At 31.3% G+C, this 15,187-nt stretch overlaps 1 protein-coding gene across 2 annotated transcripts in view; it reads left to right on the top strand.

Annotated features, from left to right (window-relative positions):
- LOC129921076 (epidermal growth factor receptor) overlaps positions 1 to 12,169 on the top strand; it is a 126,068-nt gene extending 113,899 nt beyond the window's left edge. For both annotated transcript variants that reach the window (XM_056002722.1, XM_056002721.1), the window contains exons 2-5: positions 7,912 to 8,134; positions 8,197 to 9,374; positions 9,445 to 9,577; positions 9,643 to 12,169. In XM_056002722.1, coding sequence (XP_055858697.1) covers positions 7,912 to 8,134; positions 8,197 to 9,374; positions 9,445 to 9,577; positions 9,643 to 12,040 — 3,932 coding nt within the window. In that variant the 3' untranslated portion in view covers positions 12,041 to 12,169. The remainder of the gene's footprint in view (positions 1 to 7,911; positions 8,135 to 8,196; positions 9,375 to 9,444; positions 9,578 to 9,642) is intronic.
- Positions 12,170 to 15,187: the final 3,018 nt, after the last annotated feature.

Raw genomic sequence — 15,187 nt, 5'->3', positions numbered from 1 at the left:
CATCTAATCAGACTCATTAGTTGACTATGCTTTTATTTAATTATAAATTTCATCTTTTGAAAAATCAATCAAATCAAAGAGGAAGTCAAACAAAAGAACTGAGCAGAGAACTTTATTTTTGATTTGATTAGATTTTATTGCTATTTTAAGTTAAAATATTTGATTAGGGGAATGCACACAATTTTAACAACTTAGGAACCAAACATTCTTTGATCTCCTAAATGAATTAGAAAACTTAATGAGCCAATAAATGATGTTCAAAAAAAAATGAGAAAGCAAATTGAGACATAATTTTTTGTAACATCAATAAATGTGTCGTCATATTTTATTTCGCCGAAAAAAAGGAAAAATCTATTTATAAAAACAGCCTCATTAAACCTAAGTTTACATTAAATTTAACTGGATTCAACTTACACATGATTTTAAATTGCATTTAAATTTGTAAAGAAAAAATAAAAAATAAAAATGTGTGAACACAATAGTGAAAGGTTCTAGTTGGCATAACTTAAAAGTGTTTTCGAATTTGGAATAGATTTCTTAAGTTGACGAATGAATATAATTTCATTATACCCAAACTTCGATATAAAAATGCTAAGCTAAAATTTTTCAAATGATCTTAGTCACTAAAATTCTTATGTCATCCTTAACGCAGTCTCTTCTTTCTTCTTTGTTATATTCTCAGTGATTTTCGTTTAATTTCATTCTCAGAGTTCAACCAACTAAAAAGTAATTACTTCCAAGCAATAAACTTGAATACGGTGCTTGGGGGCTGAAATCAAGTTCGTTTCGCAGCTCTTTTATTTGTGTAAATTACTTCTTTTTAGAGATTTTTATTTTATAATTAATAGCTGCCAAAATAAGATAAATATATATTCACACTCATCAAAGGTTATGTATTAACATACAATAGAATCTCAAATTGAATATCAGCAAACTTTCAACACATTTTGTTGTAATTAGTTTCACTTTGGCATCTTTCAACCTTTTTTTTTTCAATAGACTTATTAATTGTTTCGCTTACAATTCACTAAAATAAAATATCTTTTGCTTTGATATAGCTTTTAGAAATAATTACCACTTTTGGGTTTTTATAATTTGTTTGAACTAAAAAAATCAATTCCATTTTTGGTAAAGAAAAAAAAAATAATAAAGATGATGAATTAAGAAATTAAGTTTGGTGTTAAACTCTTTTGTTTAAAAAAGCGTAAAATTAGAATTGCCTTTTTTTTCTGATTTAACACTATTGATTGGTGATTGAAACAAATAAAATAAAATGAAAACAAAAAAAAAATACATAAATTATAATAAAGTTCGTTGTTCAGGTCTTTTGTTTTACACTTGAAATTATTGAAATTCCCATTTAGGGACCGTCTCTCATGTGATATTAATGATGGTTGATTGTTCTTAAACGACCTCAAGCCATTAGATAAATGGAAAAAGATAAAGATTCATGTAAAAGAGGATTATCTCTCTATTTTCAAGGAATTTTTGTATTCTTTTGAATTTTTCTTTTTCTTTCAAAAAAAAAAAAAAAAACGATGAACATGTGTCCTATCCTATTTATAAGAAACGAAACCCATTACACAGAAGAGAGACTTTAACCAAACCACAGAAAACAAACACACCTATATGTTAATTAAGTGTCAAAAATGATGGTCTTTTTGCTTCTTGCTCTTTGGAAATCAGGGTTGCTAATATGTGTGTAGATCGGTTGTACTAATTATAGATGCACGGCAATTATGTGCAATTAGTATAAATGTTCAATAAAATACAAAAAACATCTGAAAAAAAAAAACCAAACTAACCAACTCGACAGACGAAGTAAAAAAAAAATATAAAATAACTTGACACACAAAAGTTCTTCGTCCGGCCATCACGTCATCATTTACAGCAAAAGTGTGTATAAGAAGTTTGTGTTTTACATATGAAACAAAAAAAATCAGTTTTTTTGTTGTTGTTTTATTTCATTCGAAAAGAATTCACGCAATCGCATTATAATTACTTGCTATACGTTGTCCTCCCTTCTCTCATTTTTTAGCCATTTTAAAATTTGTTTGTATTGATTTTTAGAGCTCGTGTTGTTTGTTTTATTTTTGGTATTTCAAAGAAAAATTATAGCAAGGTTATTTATTCAAATGAAACGTGTTTTTTTTTTATTTTCTGAGAATTTAGTTGAAGAAAAAAATCAGCAAAAACTGTTGATTGTGCTAATTGGTATTAAAATCACTAATATACAAATCACGTTTGGTCATTTGAAGGGGATTTACAACAGAATATAAATATTCACAAATTAATGTGACCTGTTCAAAAGTTATAAGTGTTTAAATGTTAAATGGTTTGTGTTTCAAATACACGCATTTGGCGCGGTAGGGTCTTTGAATTTTTGAGATAACTTGATTTTTTTTTTGAATTAAAGAAAATTTTTTTCACGAATTTGAAAGATAGTAAGAGAACTACATCGCAGTTAAAATATAGAAGTAAGAAAAAAAATGATCAGTTCTTAATGACTAGTTTATTTAATTATGACAATAAATTCATATATATATTTTTTTTTATTCTAAACCTGTTAAACACATTTTAAACAAAAAAATATATCGAGTGACTAATATTCCTGTCTTAGGGCTATGTTGTTAGTGAATCAATGTTGGGGGCAATGTGCTTAAAATGTTGAAAAATGTTAACGATTCTTCAGAAACATACTTTTTTTAATTAACTATCTGCCAGTTTCTTATTTGAAAGGTCTTAAAAATAATTTTAATCTTTTTTTTTAATTTAATTTTGGTTCATGTCTTTTCTTTTAAATCCATCTGATTCATGCTATTTATAATGCTTGACATTTTCTCAATCGAAAATCTAACAAAATGTCCAACATAAATGACTTATTTAAGTTTCTTTCAAAAACAAGTTCGAACCTCAACTCTTTCGTTTTCATTTTTTAATATGGAAAATCGTAGTTCAGATTGACTTTTCATTTATTTATTTGCGTGATAATATCGTGAAAGTTTTTCAAGATAAGTATATATCACTGTAATGTCGGTCAGGGGCTTAAAACGACTTCAAAAATTTAGAGCTTAAGTCAAAAAAGTACTCCGGGAATCATTCCGATGAGGAATTTGTAGAAATTTGGGAATAGAAATCGCTGTCCAAACAGCCCAAAAACACTATGAATTTTATACCTGATTTATGTTTACTGAGCTGACCAACAACCACAAAAAATTCCTTACAACGAATCAATCCAATCTATTGTTTGTTAAGTAAAAGAGCTGTTTCTGAAGGAATACAAATATAGAAACCACTAATGGATAAAAAATCAAAATATATATAAACTTTTGTTTACCTTCAAATTATTAATGATTTATCTAAGAATTTTTATGTCTATTGATGATCTAAACAAACAAAATGATGCTTCATACACAACATCGCGATTGTTCATGGCTATCATATTAAAAAAAAAAAAGAGAGAGAAAAAAAGAATCTCCATAAGTAAACCACGATTAAACGATTTATCATTTTCACAATATTGTATATTAAAAAGTATGAATACCCCTCAATTTGATAAGCTCTTAACTCTGGAGCCTCCTATTTTCTTAAAAAAGAAGTCTATTGCAAGCATAGAAGAGAACATAGCAATCACGATCATAGTGCGATCACGATCATTTAACAATTCGGGACTAGATTCAAACTTTGTTGTTTTGCTCCATCACCATCATCATCTTCTTCTCTTTCAAGAACGAATCGTGTCTTGGTGGTATAACAAATAAAAAAAAAATTTCAAAATCAACTTTTGGTGCACGATCAATGTCTGCATATAGTCGGTATATAAATATAGACAACAAGTTAAATGTAGATAGATATCTATTCTCATTTTTGACTTCATTTTCTTACTCTTTTTCTCTCTTCTTCAAATCTATGATGCAACCAATTTTAAAAACAGTCTTCAAAAAAATGCATTCATCATTGTGTTGTATGTTTTGGTATATGCAACGTCAACACGATCAGTACCAACGATCGCTCTCGTCTTCGTTGTCTTCTCTTGTATTTTTCCTAAGATTTTTGTTCCTGTCTTTCTCTACTCCTCATCACGATAATCATGACTATGACGATGAAAACGGGCTTGCAGAGCAGCACTCTGACGCCTATTACCTTTCCTATCCCATCAGAGCCACTATCCTCTCTCTAACTTAAATATAAAGTGCAATGTGAGCAATTGTTTGACTGGTTTTTTAACCAATCTCTTATGTATATCTTTCCAGTCTTTCACTCTTGGGTTTCAATTTATATGAAAACTATGCCTGTGCCACACGAAAGGTCTAAAGTCCAAGTGTAATAGAACTTTTTTTCTGTTTTTTTCTTTTTGTTTCATTTGAAAATCAGCAACAGCAGCGTGTGGCGGCTGTGGCGACCGTCGACTACAACGATAGCAATGGCCAGCCACATTTACGGATTAACGTCGCCTTGCAAAAATTCCACAGGAGTATACCCTCTTACCAGTCAGTATATCTGCGTATATAAACTTATAGAAAGGTATATTGCTTCTTACAATATTACAATATGCCTGGCCTCTTTGCCAAATGTCGCGCTAAAGTCTTGTGTCTTGCAAAGTATAGAGTAGAAGTTGAGGTTGGGTTAGTTTGGTCTGGTTGATTGGGGAATTTTCTTTGGCCTCACGTCGTTCTAAGGAAAAAAAAAATAATAATATCTAGATGCGAATAGAAAATCGATGAATGTTTGTTTGTAATAAAATACTTTTCAGATCACTCCATCCAAGTCTAAGAAGTGACAATTTTAATTTAATGATCAATTTTTTTTTTCTTTTTATTTTTGTGTGGTTTTTGTTGTTGATGGTTTTGTTTTGGTTTAAAAGAAATCATGAAAGTTCACCCCATTTTTTTGGTTTAATTGGAACTATCAGAGATAGAAAAGATAGATGGAGAGGGTTTCTTGGTAAAGTGTGTCTACTATTGTCACGTAAATATGTAAATTAAAAGTCAATCTTTATTACAATTTTTTCTTAGTACCTTAGCAATCGGAACGAAAGAGTTGAGTACAAACTCTTTTTATTTTTTTTTTTTTGTAAGAATTTGAAAAAAATCTTTGGTGATTGGATTTGATTTGTCGATGATACCTACTCACTTTAAAAAGTAATATAAAAGATTTGAGGTTAAAACATGTATTTTCTTTTTTTTTCTAAAATTTAAATTACATTATGTGAAAATGTATGAACCTATAAATTTGAATTATCAACAAATGAAGAATTTGTTCCAAAATTTTGTAAATTCTGAAAATACCACATTTTCTAAAAAGTTTTGATACAAAAATTGTTTAAAACATTTAGTTTACTATTCTTGTGATTTTTTATTAAGTATTTTTGTTTCTGAAATTCACTGTTCCAAACTTCTTAACTGCAAAATCTCCTAAATTCATCAAAAACAGTTAATTTTTTTTATTTTTTATTTTTTTTATTTTATTTTGCTTATTATAAGGTTTTTGTATGTTTTATAGAACTATTTTATATATAGAATTAAAGGTAACACATTAAGCTATCGAAAAATTACAAAAAAAAGTGCATGTCACCACTGAATATTTTGATATTTCGATGTGCCAAATGCCTCGCTTAAAAAAATCACCTTTTGAGAAGTAAATACCTAATATGTATTATTTTTTTTAACAAAGAAAAAAACTTTTGATACAGATTTATAGACAAGAGAAATACCTTTTATTTGATACCAATATTATTTCTGTACACCCATTATTACGCATTCTACGATTAATTGTTCGAAAAATAGCTGAAATCTTGATTTTGAAATCCGAAACTTCAAACTCAAATATCTCCAAAACCCCACTAACGAATTTAAAAATATTTTACCCACGTAATGTGCTTACCGTCACCTTTCATTTGATACCAATTTCGTTAGTGAACAAACTGGGCCCAACCTCCATAGAAAAATGTGCCATCTCCTTTAAATCTGAACATATTTTATATATGATCTAAAATTTAATAAAATTCTAAATAACATAAATCTTCATTTTATAAAATTTGAAGACAATACAAATTCTTAAAGGATCTTGATTACAAAATTTTCAACATCCAATTTTTCTGTAAAACTTTCGATATTTTTTGTACCAAAATTGCAATTCATGTTTTTTTATCGCAAACTATTCCCAACGTTTAGTTTATATAGAAATCGTTATTATGTTCCAAATTCCTCTAAAATTTTTTGATACAGTAAATACAAAATTTTGAACATCAATTTCTGGACCGATTTAAAAAAAAAATTTCTACGAATTGTAAAACCATATTAAAAAACATATATTCCAGAAATTCTAGAACTCCAAAATGTTCAATCAAAATTATTTTAATACTATTTTTATTTAAAAACACTATGCTCCAAAATTCAACATCCTTCGTCCACTATTTGACATATAATTTCTACACTAAATTTTGAACTATGTTTATACTTTTCCTAAGAAAATTGCTTAAATCCATCACCCTAAATTTTGGACAGAAAATTCGGTGAAACAGTTCGAAACTTAGCGATCCAAATTTAAAAGAAAGAAATCTTAATGAAATTAAAATTTATAGAAATTTTTAGAAAAACAAATCCAAATTTTTGTTCTTAAATTTTTTACCAAAAAATTGGGGCTTTATATTTTTTTTTATTTTTCTTCCAAAATATGTCATAAAATCGAAAAATAAAAAAAACATTCAATACTCTTCGTTCCAAACCCATTTTTGTTCCAAAAATTTAAAAGAAACTTCAAAATATTTGGTAGACCAAACTTTTGAATCTTCATCTAAAAATTTTGATCAATTCGACGTAAAAAATAATTTAGGGCATCTCAATAGTATTTGGTTGTCCATTTTTTACTATTTAATGTTAGGTATATTAAAAAATAGATTTTTGCGAATATGTTTCCAATTTTAAACACAAATTCTGTACATATTTTAAACTTTTATTCTCTTTAAAAAAAATCAAAAAAATTGCATTGCTTTGCTAAATTTGGTTACAATTTCCAAATTTGGTACCAAAACCAACTCAAAAAGTTCTTCAATATTGGAATCCGAAATCAAGAGCTTAAAAAAAAGTATAAAACTAAATTTTGACACTTATGTTACTTCAACAAAATGTTCCTTCGTTTTCTTAGAAATAAAAAGAAATTCAAACAAAAGAGCTGATACACGAACTTTTTTTTAATTTACATTTTTGTTTTTTTTTTTTTTTCAATCTAGTTTCTTTTCCTTATTCAATCTATTACCTACAAGTCATTGAACAAGTTCTGTACATATGAGATTATTAAATTATTACACATTTTGTAAGTGAAAAAAAAATATAATAGCTTTCATAATAAAATATTAATTCCACTTTTAACTCAACTTGTTTCTATATACAACAACTACCTTAAACCGCCCAAAGACCTAATCATAAAGACCAAGTTAGTGGTGTTTATTTTTATATATCACGACTGGTGGTGGCTGGTTAGGTTGGCTCTGGTGGTTCTTACCATATTTGGCCAAGTTCTACTATTGATTATTATTATTTTTACAACACGACACATCTTATATTGTGTGATTCAACAACTTGTTGGTTGGTTGTTTGGTTTGGTTTGGGTCTCAGAGATCGATGACGAAGTTAAAAACTCTTTTGGTCATGATCACACTCTATCTATCTAGAAATATATATACAGAATATATATTGACTAGATATCACTTTTATTGGTCCAAGTTTGATGATGACGCTGTGGTAGTCAAGTGGCTATATAGCGGCGGCGTCATAACCATATTGGGTCTTCAAATACAAGCTGCTGTTACTACTGCGGGATATGAATTAGGATTCTCTATTTGATATATTAGTCTGACATGTGTGGCGCCTAAAATCTAACCAATCTTCTTCTTTTTTTTCTTATTTACAGTTTGTATTGGAACTAAAGCTCGATTATCGGTGCCATCGAACCGAGAACATCACTATAGGAATTTAAGAGATCGTTATAACAATTGTACGTATGTGGATGGTAATTTAGAACTAACATGGCTGCAAGATCCAAATTTTGATTTGAGTTTTTTGGAGAATATCCGAGAAGTGACAGGGTATATTTTAATTAGTCACGTGGATGTGAAGAATGTCGTTTTTCCAAGGTAAGTTATTTTATAACCCAAAATACCATCCTTCTCTTTCTAACAATTTTTTCTCATTTTAGACTTCAAATTATTCGTGGACGAACACTCTTCAAACTGAACGTTCAAGATGAAGAGTTTGCTTTGTTCGCAACTTACTCGAAAATGTACACGTTGGAAATGCCCCTGCTGAGGGATATTCTCGAAGGATCTGTTGGCTTTTATAACAATTTCAATCTTTGTCACATCAAGACCATCAATTGGACAGAGATTATTTCAGGACCCAAAGATATCTATCACTACGTTTATAATTTCACCTTGCCTGAGCGAGACTGCCCGAGATGTCATGAATCTTGTCAAGATGGTTGCTGGGGCGAAGGACCAAAGAACTGTCAGAAATTCTCCAAAATCAACTGTTCACCGCAGTGTGCTCAAGGACGATGTTTCGGTCCAAGACCTCGAGAGTGCTGCCATCTGTTCTGTGCCGGTGGCTGTACAGGTCCAACGCAGAAAGAGTGCATAGCTTGCAAGAATTTCTACGACGAAGGAATTTGCAAGGAGGAATGTCCTCCCATGCAAAAATACAACCCTACCAACTATCTCTGGGAATCTAACCCCGAAGGCAAATATGCCTATGGAGCGACTTGTGTCAAAGACTGCCCCGAACATCTGTTGAAAGACAGTGGAGCCTGCGTTCGAGTATGCCCATCAACCAAGATGGCTAAGAATGGAGAATGTGTGCCGTGTAATGGACCTTGCCCAAAAACCTGTCCCGGAAAAGAAATTCTTGACTCTGGGAATATCGAATCCTTCAAAGGCTGTACTGTAATCGAAGGGTCTATTAGGATTCTTGAGCAATCCTTTACCGGATATCAGTCGATTCATAAAAATTACTCTCTAGGACCTCGTTACCTTTCCATGCACCCAAATCGTTTGGAAGTCTTTTCCACCGTTAAAGAAATCACTGGATATCTTGATATTCAAGGCATGCATCCAGACTTTAAGAACTTATCCTACTTTAGGAACCTCGAAGTCATCCATGGACGTCAATTAATGGAGAATTACTTTGCCTCGCTATCGATTGTAGTCTCATCATTGGAGAGCTTAGAACTAAGGAATTTGAAAAGGATAAACTCAGGGGCTGTTGTGATCCAGCAAAATGAAAGAATGTGTTTTGTCAATGGAATTGCCTGGGGGAAGATCCTAAAGTCCTTAGACCATGGAGTTGTGATAGCCAAAAACCGAAATGAGACTGATTGTGGTAAGTAGTTTTATAACCTTTTTAAAACCCCAGGTCTTTAAATATCTCCCATCTCTCTCACTTGTTTTAGAAAAAGACAAAATGATATGTTCGGATCAATGTAACGATGCCGGATGTTGGGGAGCTGGATCTGATCAATGTTTGGAGTGCAAGAATTTCGGATTCAATGGAACTTGCATTGCTGATTGCAAAAATATTACAAAGTAAGTTTTGAAAACCTTCCCTTTCTTCTCTACCGGTTTCTAACCGAATTTTACTCTCTTTCCAGTGCCTATCAATTCGATGCAAAAACTTGCAAGGAATGCCATCCGGAGTGTCGAACCTGCTCCGGACCTGGAGCCGATCACTGTGATGACTGTGTTCATGTTCGGGATGAACATCGATGTGTTACTGTTTGTCCGGATAATAAATACTCTGATTTTGGAATCTGTAGGGAATGCCATGAGACTTGTGAAGGATGTACGGGACCGAAAAATACAGTCGGTCCGGGAGGTTGTAATACCTGCGATGTGGCAATTATTAATAGTGACGCCACAGTGGATAGATGTCTCAAAAAGAATGAAAAATGCCCAGCGGGATATTACAGAGAGTATGTGAATCCTCAGGAACAAGGTAGCCTAAAGCCCCTAGCTGGCAAAGCAATCTGTAGAAAATGTCATCCCCGTTGTGAATTGTGTACCGGATATGGCTTCCATGAGCAAGTTTGTTCCAAATGTGCTGGTTACAAACGTGGGGAACAATGCGAAGATGAGTGTCCTCCAGATTACTACGCAGATGAGGCTTCCCGGGAATGTATCCAGTGTGATCAGGAATGTAAAGGCTGTATTGGACCAGGCTCGGAAAACTGTATAGCCTGTGTCAACTTTAAGGTTTTCAATGATGGTGAACCAACTGACAACTCAACTTCATTCAACTGTACAAAGAAATGCCCTGAAGACTTCTCACATATCGTCTATCAGTCTTTTAATGTGGGAACTTATTGCTCAGCGAATCCTCCTCAAAGAATCACTATGCTTGATGCTGGACATGATAACTATGTGGTAACCCTGATAGCCTTTGGAACTTTGATAATGCTTCTGTGTACCCTAAGTGTCATTACCTACGTTTGCCGTCAAAAGACAAAAGCCAATAAAGAAGCTGTCAAAATGACAATGGTTCTATCTGGTTGTGAAGATTCCGAACCTTTAAGACCCACAAATATCGGTGCAAACCTATCCAAACTGAGGATTGTCAAAGAAGCCGAGCTTCGTAAAGGTGGAGTTTTAGGAATGGGTGCTTTTGGTCGAGTCTTCAAAGGTGTTTGGGTGCCAGAAGGTGAGAATGTCAAAATTCCAGTTGCAATTAAGGAACTTCTCAAGTCTTCCGGAGCTGAATCGAGTGAAGAATTTTTACGAGAAGCTTATATTATGGCTTCGGTAGAACATCCAAATCTTTTAAAGCTTTTAGCTGTTTGTATGACGTCACAAATGATGTTGATCACTCAACTTATGCCATTGGGTTGCTTACTTGACTATGTACGAAATAACAAGGATAAAATCGGTTCAAAAGCTTTGTTGAATTGGTCAACACAGATTGCCAAGGGAATGTCATATCTGGAAGAGAAAAGACTTGTTCATCGAGACTTGGCAGCTAGGAATGTCCTTGTTCAGACTCCATCTTGTGTCAAGATTACAGATTTCGGTCTTGCGAAACTTTTAACAGGGGATTCTAATGAATATAAGGCTGCTGGAGGCAAAATGCCAATTAAATGGCTTGCCTTAGAATGTATAAGGCATCGAGTCTTTACAAGTAAGTCCGACGTTTGGGCCTTCGGAGTGACTATTTGGGAATTGCTGACTTTCGGTCAGAGGCCTCATGAGAATATACCTGCCAAAGATATCCCCGATTTGATCGAAGTGGGTCTCAAGTTGGAACAACCTGAAATCTGCTCGTTGGATATCTATTGCACACTGCTCTCCTGTTGGCATCTTGATGCCGAAATGCGACCATCGTTCAAACAGTTGGTGAATGTTTTCGCCGAGTTTGCACGTGATCCCGGTCGGTATTTGGTCATTGCCGGAGACAAATTCACCCGCCTACCATCATACACCAGTCAGGATGAGAAGGATCTCATCCGCAAACTGGCGCCGACATTTGAAGGCCCTGAGCCGATTGTCGAAGCCGAAGATTATCTTCAACCGAAAGCTGCCAGACCGGGACCTAGCAATGAAGCGTCTGATGAGCTGCCTACTAAGCTCAATCGGTATTGCAAGGATCCTATGAATAAGTCTTCATCTGGTGGGGATGACGAGACAGATTCGAACGCCCGAGAAGTCGGCGTTGGGAATTTACGTCTCGACTTGCCTGTGGATGAAGATGACTATCTCATGCCAACTTGTCAGTCTTCCAGTGCGAATCCTCTTGGCACTGGTCCCGGTGGTTATATGGATTTAATTGGTGTCCCAGCGAGTGTAGACAATCCGGAGTATTTGATGAATGGTCAAACGCTAAGTAGTAGCGATGCGCCGATACCAACACAAACTATTGGTATCCCAGTGGTCATAATGCCAAATGGCACCAGTAATGGTGGCATCATTGAAGGTGAACAAACTAGTTCCGATCATGAATACTATAATGACACACAGAGGGAGCTACAACCATTGCATCGTAGTGAAACTAGAGTGTGATAGCTCCATCTAGACGGGAAAAAAGCCGCATAACTTCCTTAAAAAAATTAAGAAGAAACAAAACAAACATACTTGCCACACGTGTTGTGTAGTTGTCAAACAAAACAAACAAACAAAAAAAAAAACAAAGGCTTCTTGTACATTTTTAGTTTTTAGAAAAAAAAAATCGTTAGGCTCTATTTATATATAAAATATTAAAATATTTTTAATTTAGGGATCGTTATAGATTTATATAAGTTTTTTTTTAATTTTTTTAATTTTATATCGAAAGTGCCTTTATATATCTGTCATTTGTACATTAAAAACAATAGATTTTGACTTAAGTACACTTATGCCTAAGTTTTAAAAAACAAAACAAAAATGTCACTTTTCAAACTCGAATCACGCACAATTTCTTAGTTTTTTTTTATTTTTCTTTTAATTTAACACTAACAATTAATTTAAATAAAACAAAAAAACTGATGTAGTAAGTCTCCAATTTCTTAGTTATGTAAGGTAAACTGTGATAAATGTAATTTTAAGTTAAAAACAAAAAAAAAAAAATGAAGAAAAAAAATCGCCTTATATCATTTTATATTTATAAGAAAACTGAGAGCCCAGAGAATATAAATTATATAAAATATAGTTTAAAATAAAAAATAAATAAATTAGGGGAGGCTTTCTATTTTATTTAAAAAATAAAATTTGAACTGCCAGAAAATCCTCGACACGACGACAATCAAATTATTCTTTTTGTTTTTTGTTAATTAAGTCGAATCTATAATTCTTTTGGAGAGTGGAGAGATTTTTAAGTGATTTATTTTGACAGTTCTTAATTTTTTTTAACAAATTTGACTCTTTTTGCCAGTGATTTAGATGTCAAAATGTCATTATGAGAATTTTATGACAACTCTCCAAAAATTTGTAATGTCACAAAGAAGGATCTCCACTTTTCTTAGAATTACGAAATTTAAAACAGTGTTTTTATTTTCTTAAAAAAAAATAATTGTATATATTTTATAATTTAATACTTTTTGTATGCTTAGTAGTGTGTGTGCCATTTTTGCCTTCCTTTTTTTCATATAAAAATCAATAAACTTAAAAAAAATCAAAAAAATAAATATTTATTGGCACAAAATCAAAATATTAGTTAAGAAAATAAAAAATATATATATAATTGTATAAAACACAAACAAAAAAATCAAAATGAAAGTTAAAACAAACAACCAACGGAAGAAATGTTATTTGTAAATTATTTTCTTGTTTTTATTTTTATATATTTTGTATGTAAAAGTTAAAAAAAATCATTAAATTCAAACAAACAAAAAAAAATTGTGTATGAAAATAATAATTGCATGTGGAAAATAACAAAATATATATTTTATATAATAATATTTGAATATTTGTAAATTTTTTGTTTTAAGATTTAAGTAAAAAAAAATATAAATTTATATATTATATACATTTTATGATTGGAATTGTATACACTGTTTAAAATTAAAAAATAAAAATAATAATAATTGTTTTCACATATTTATATAGCAATGTAAATTTTAAAATATAAAAAAACAAAACAAAAAAAAACATTAAAATCGATTTTTTTATAAATAAAATAAAATAATTAAAAAAATAAATGTTTTTTTCTTTTTTTTTTAAACTATTTCAGATTGGAAATATAAATGAATAATTTTTGTCATTGTTCATGCATTTTGCTCGATGAATGTGAAATTTTCCATGAAATTGATGCTCCTTCAAAATTTGAGAATTTGAGCAATATAAACCGTTCAAAAGTTTCCCTTGGAATTTTTTTCTGAAAAGCAAAACATTTTCTGAAAAATGTCAGAAACAGCATTTAAAGCAGAGTTATCGATTACAAAAACGAAGGAAATGGATTTTTGGTATTTAGGATATCAAATGTGTTTTAACAACTTTCATTAAATTTGAAAAACAATTTAGACAAAAAGAATGAGTTTTACTTTCTTAAATAGTTGATACCAAACAGAAAAAAATATAATGCATAAAAAAAGGGTCAAAAATTTTCAAAGTTCAGAAGTTTAGAGGACCTGGTTTTGTAGATCATTTTTTTTTTAAAAAGTATAGGAACTTTTATCAGTCTTCTTAATTTTTAGTCTTGTTTGTGCTATTTTGGAGATTCTCGTATTAAGGTTATTTTTTATTCAATTTGAGAATCATGAAAATTAACAAAAACAAAGTTCCTTAGCAGGAGTCTATGTTGTAAATTTTTGGAATTAACAGAACAACAGTTGGTTGTCTTTGCTCAAGAACTGAAGACTTTTTTCAATCCGATTCAAGGGACTTTTTTCATAGAATTTTTGGAATCATTTTGAGACTATTCCAGTAAAAGTATTCTCAGAAATGGCAAGATAAAAATAAATACTTACTTAATTGTTTAATTAGGGTGACCAGTGCTAATCCGGTTCTCAGAGGGCAAAAATTGAAAAAAATTATAAGCAGTATAAGGATGGTGGGAAAATTTAGGATAAATGGTATATGAAAGGTTGTAGATAATAAAAATATCTACAGCTTTTACTCAAATCATTTTTTTATATAACCTAGAAAATGAAATGGTAACGGAGTTACGAATAACAGAGTTACGCGCGACAGAGTTACGGCCGTCAAAGTTACGCGAAACCGAAGTTACGAAAAACTAGAGTTACGAATTCTAAAGTTATGTTAAGCTTTGACATGTGATTTTTGGGTTGGTAACAATTGCGAGGAACGATATGGAATTATGGAAACATAAATAAGAGAATATCGATACGTGGTGTAATATTAGTTGGACAAATAAGAAGTTAATTTCAATTATGTCCCCCAAACTTACATAAGTATACTTATGTTTTTTTTTCTATTTCAACGTTTTTGCGATCTTCTCACAAAAGCAAAACCATATATGTATATCTATACCTATCCAATCAAAATTTTACAAGATTAAATAACACCCATTTTCGCTTTACTCATTTAGTTCTGACCAATTAGAAAAATGTTAATCTCTTGTTTGTATTTCCATAATTCCATATCGTTCCTCGCAATTGTTGCCAACCCAAAAATCACATGTCATAGCTTAACATAACTTTAGAATTCGTAACTCTAGTTTTTCGTAACTTCGGTTTCGCGTAACTTTGACGCTCGTAACTCTGTCGCCCGTAA

Source organism: Episyrphus balteatus, chromosome 1 (genome assembly GCF_945859705.1).
Source record: "Episyrphus balteatus chromosome 1, idEpiBalt1.1, whole genome shotgun sequence".
Taxonomy (NCBI): Eukaryota; Metazoa; Arthropoda; class Insecta; order Diptera; family Syrphidae; genus Episyrphus; species Episyrphus balteatus.
This window is presented reverse-complemented; position numbering and strand designations above follow the sequence as displayed.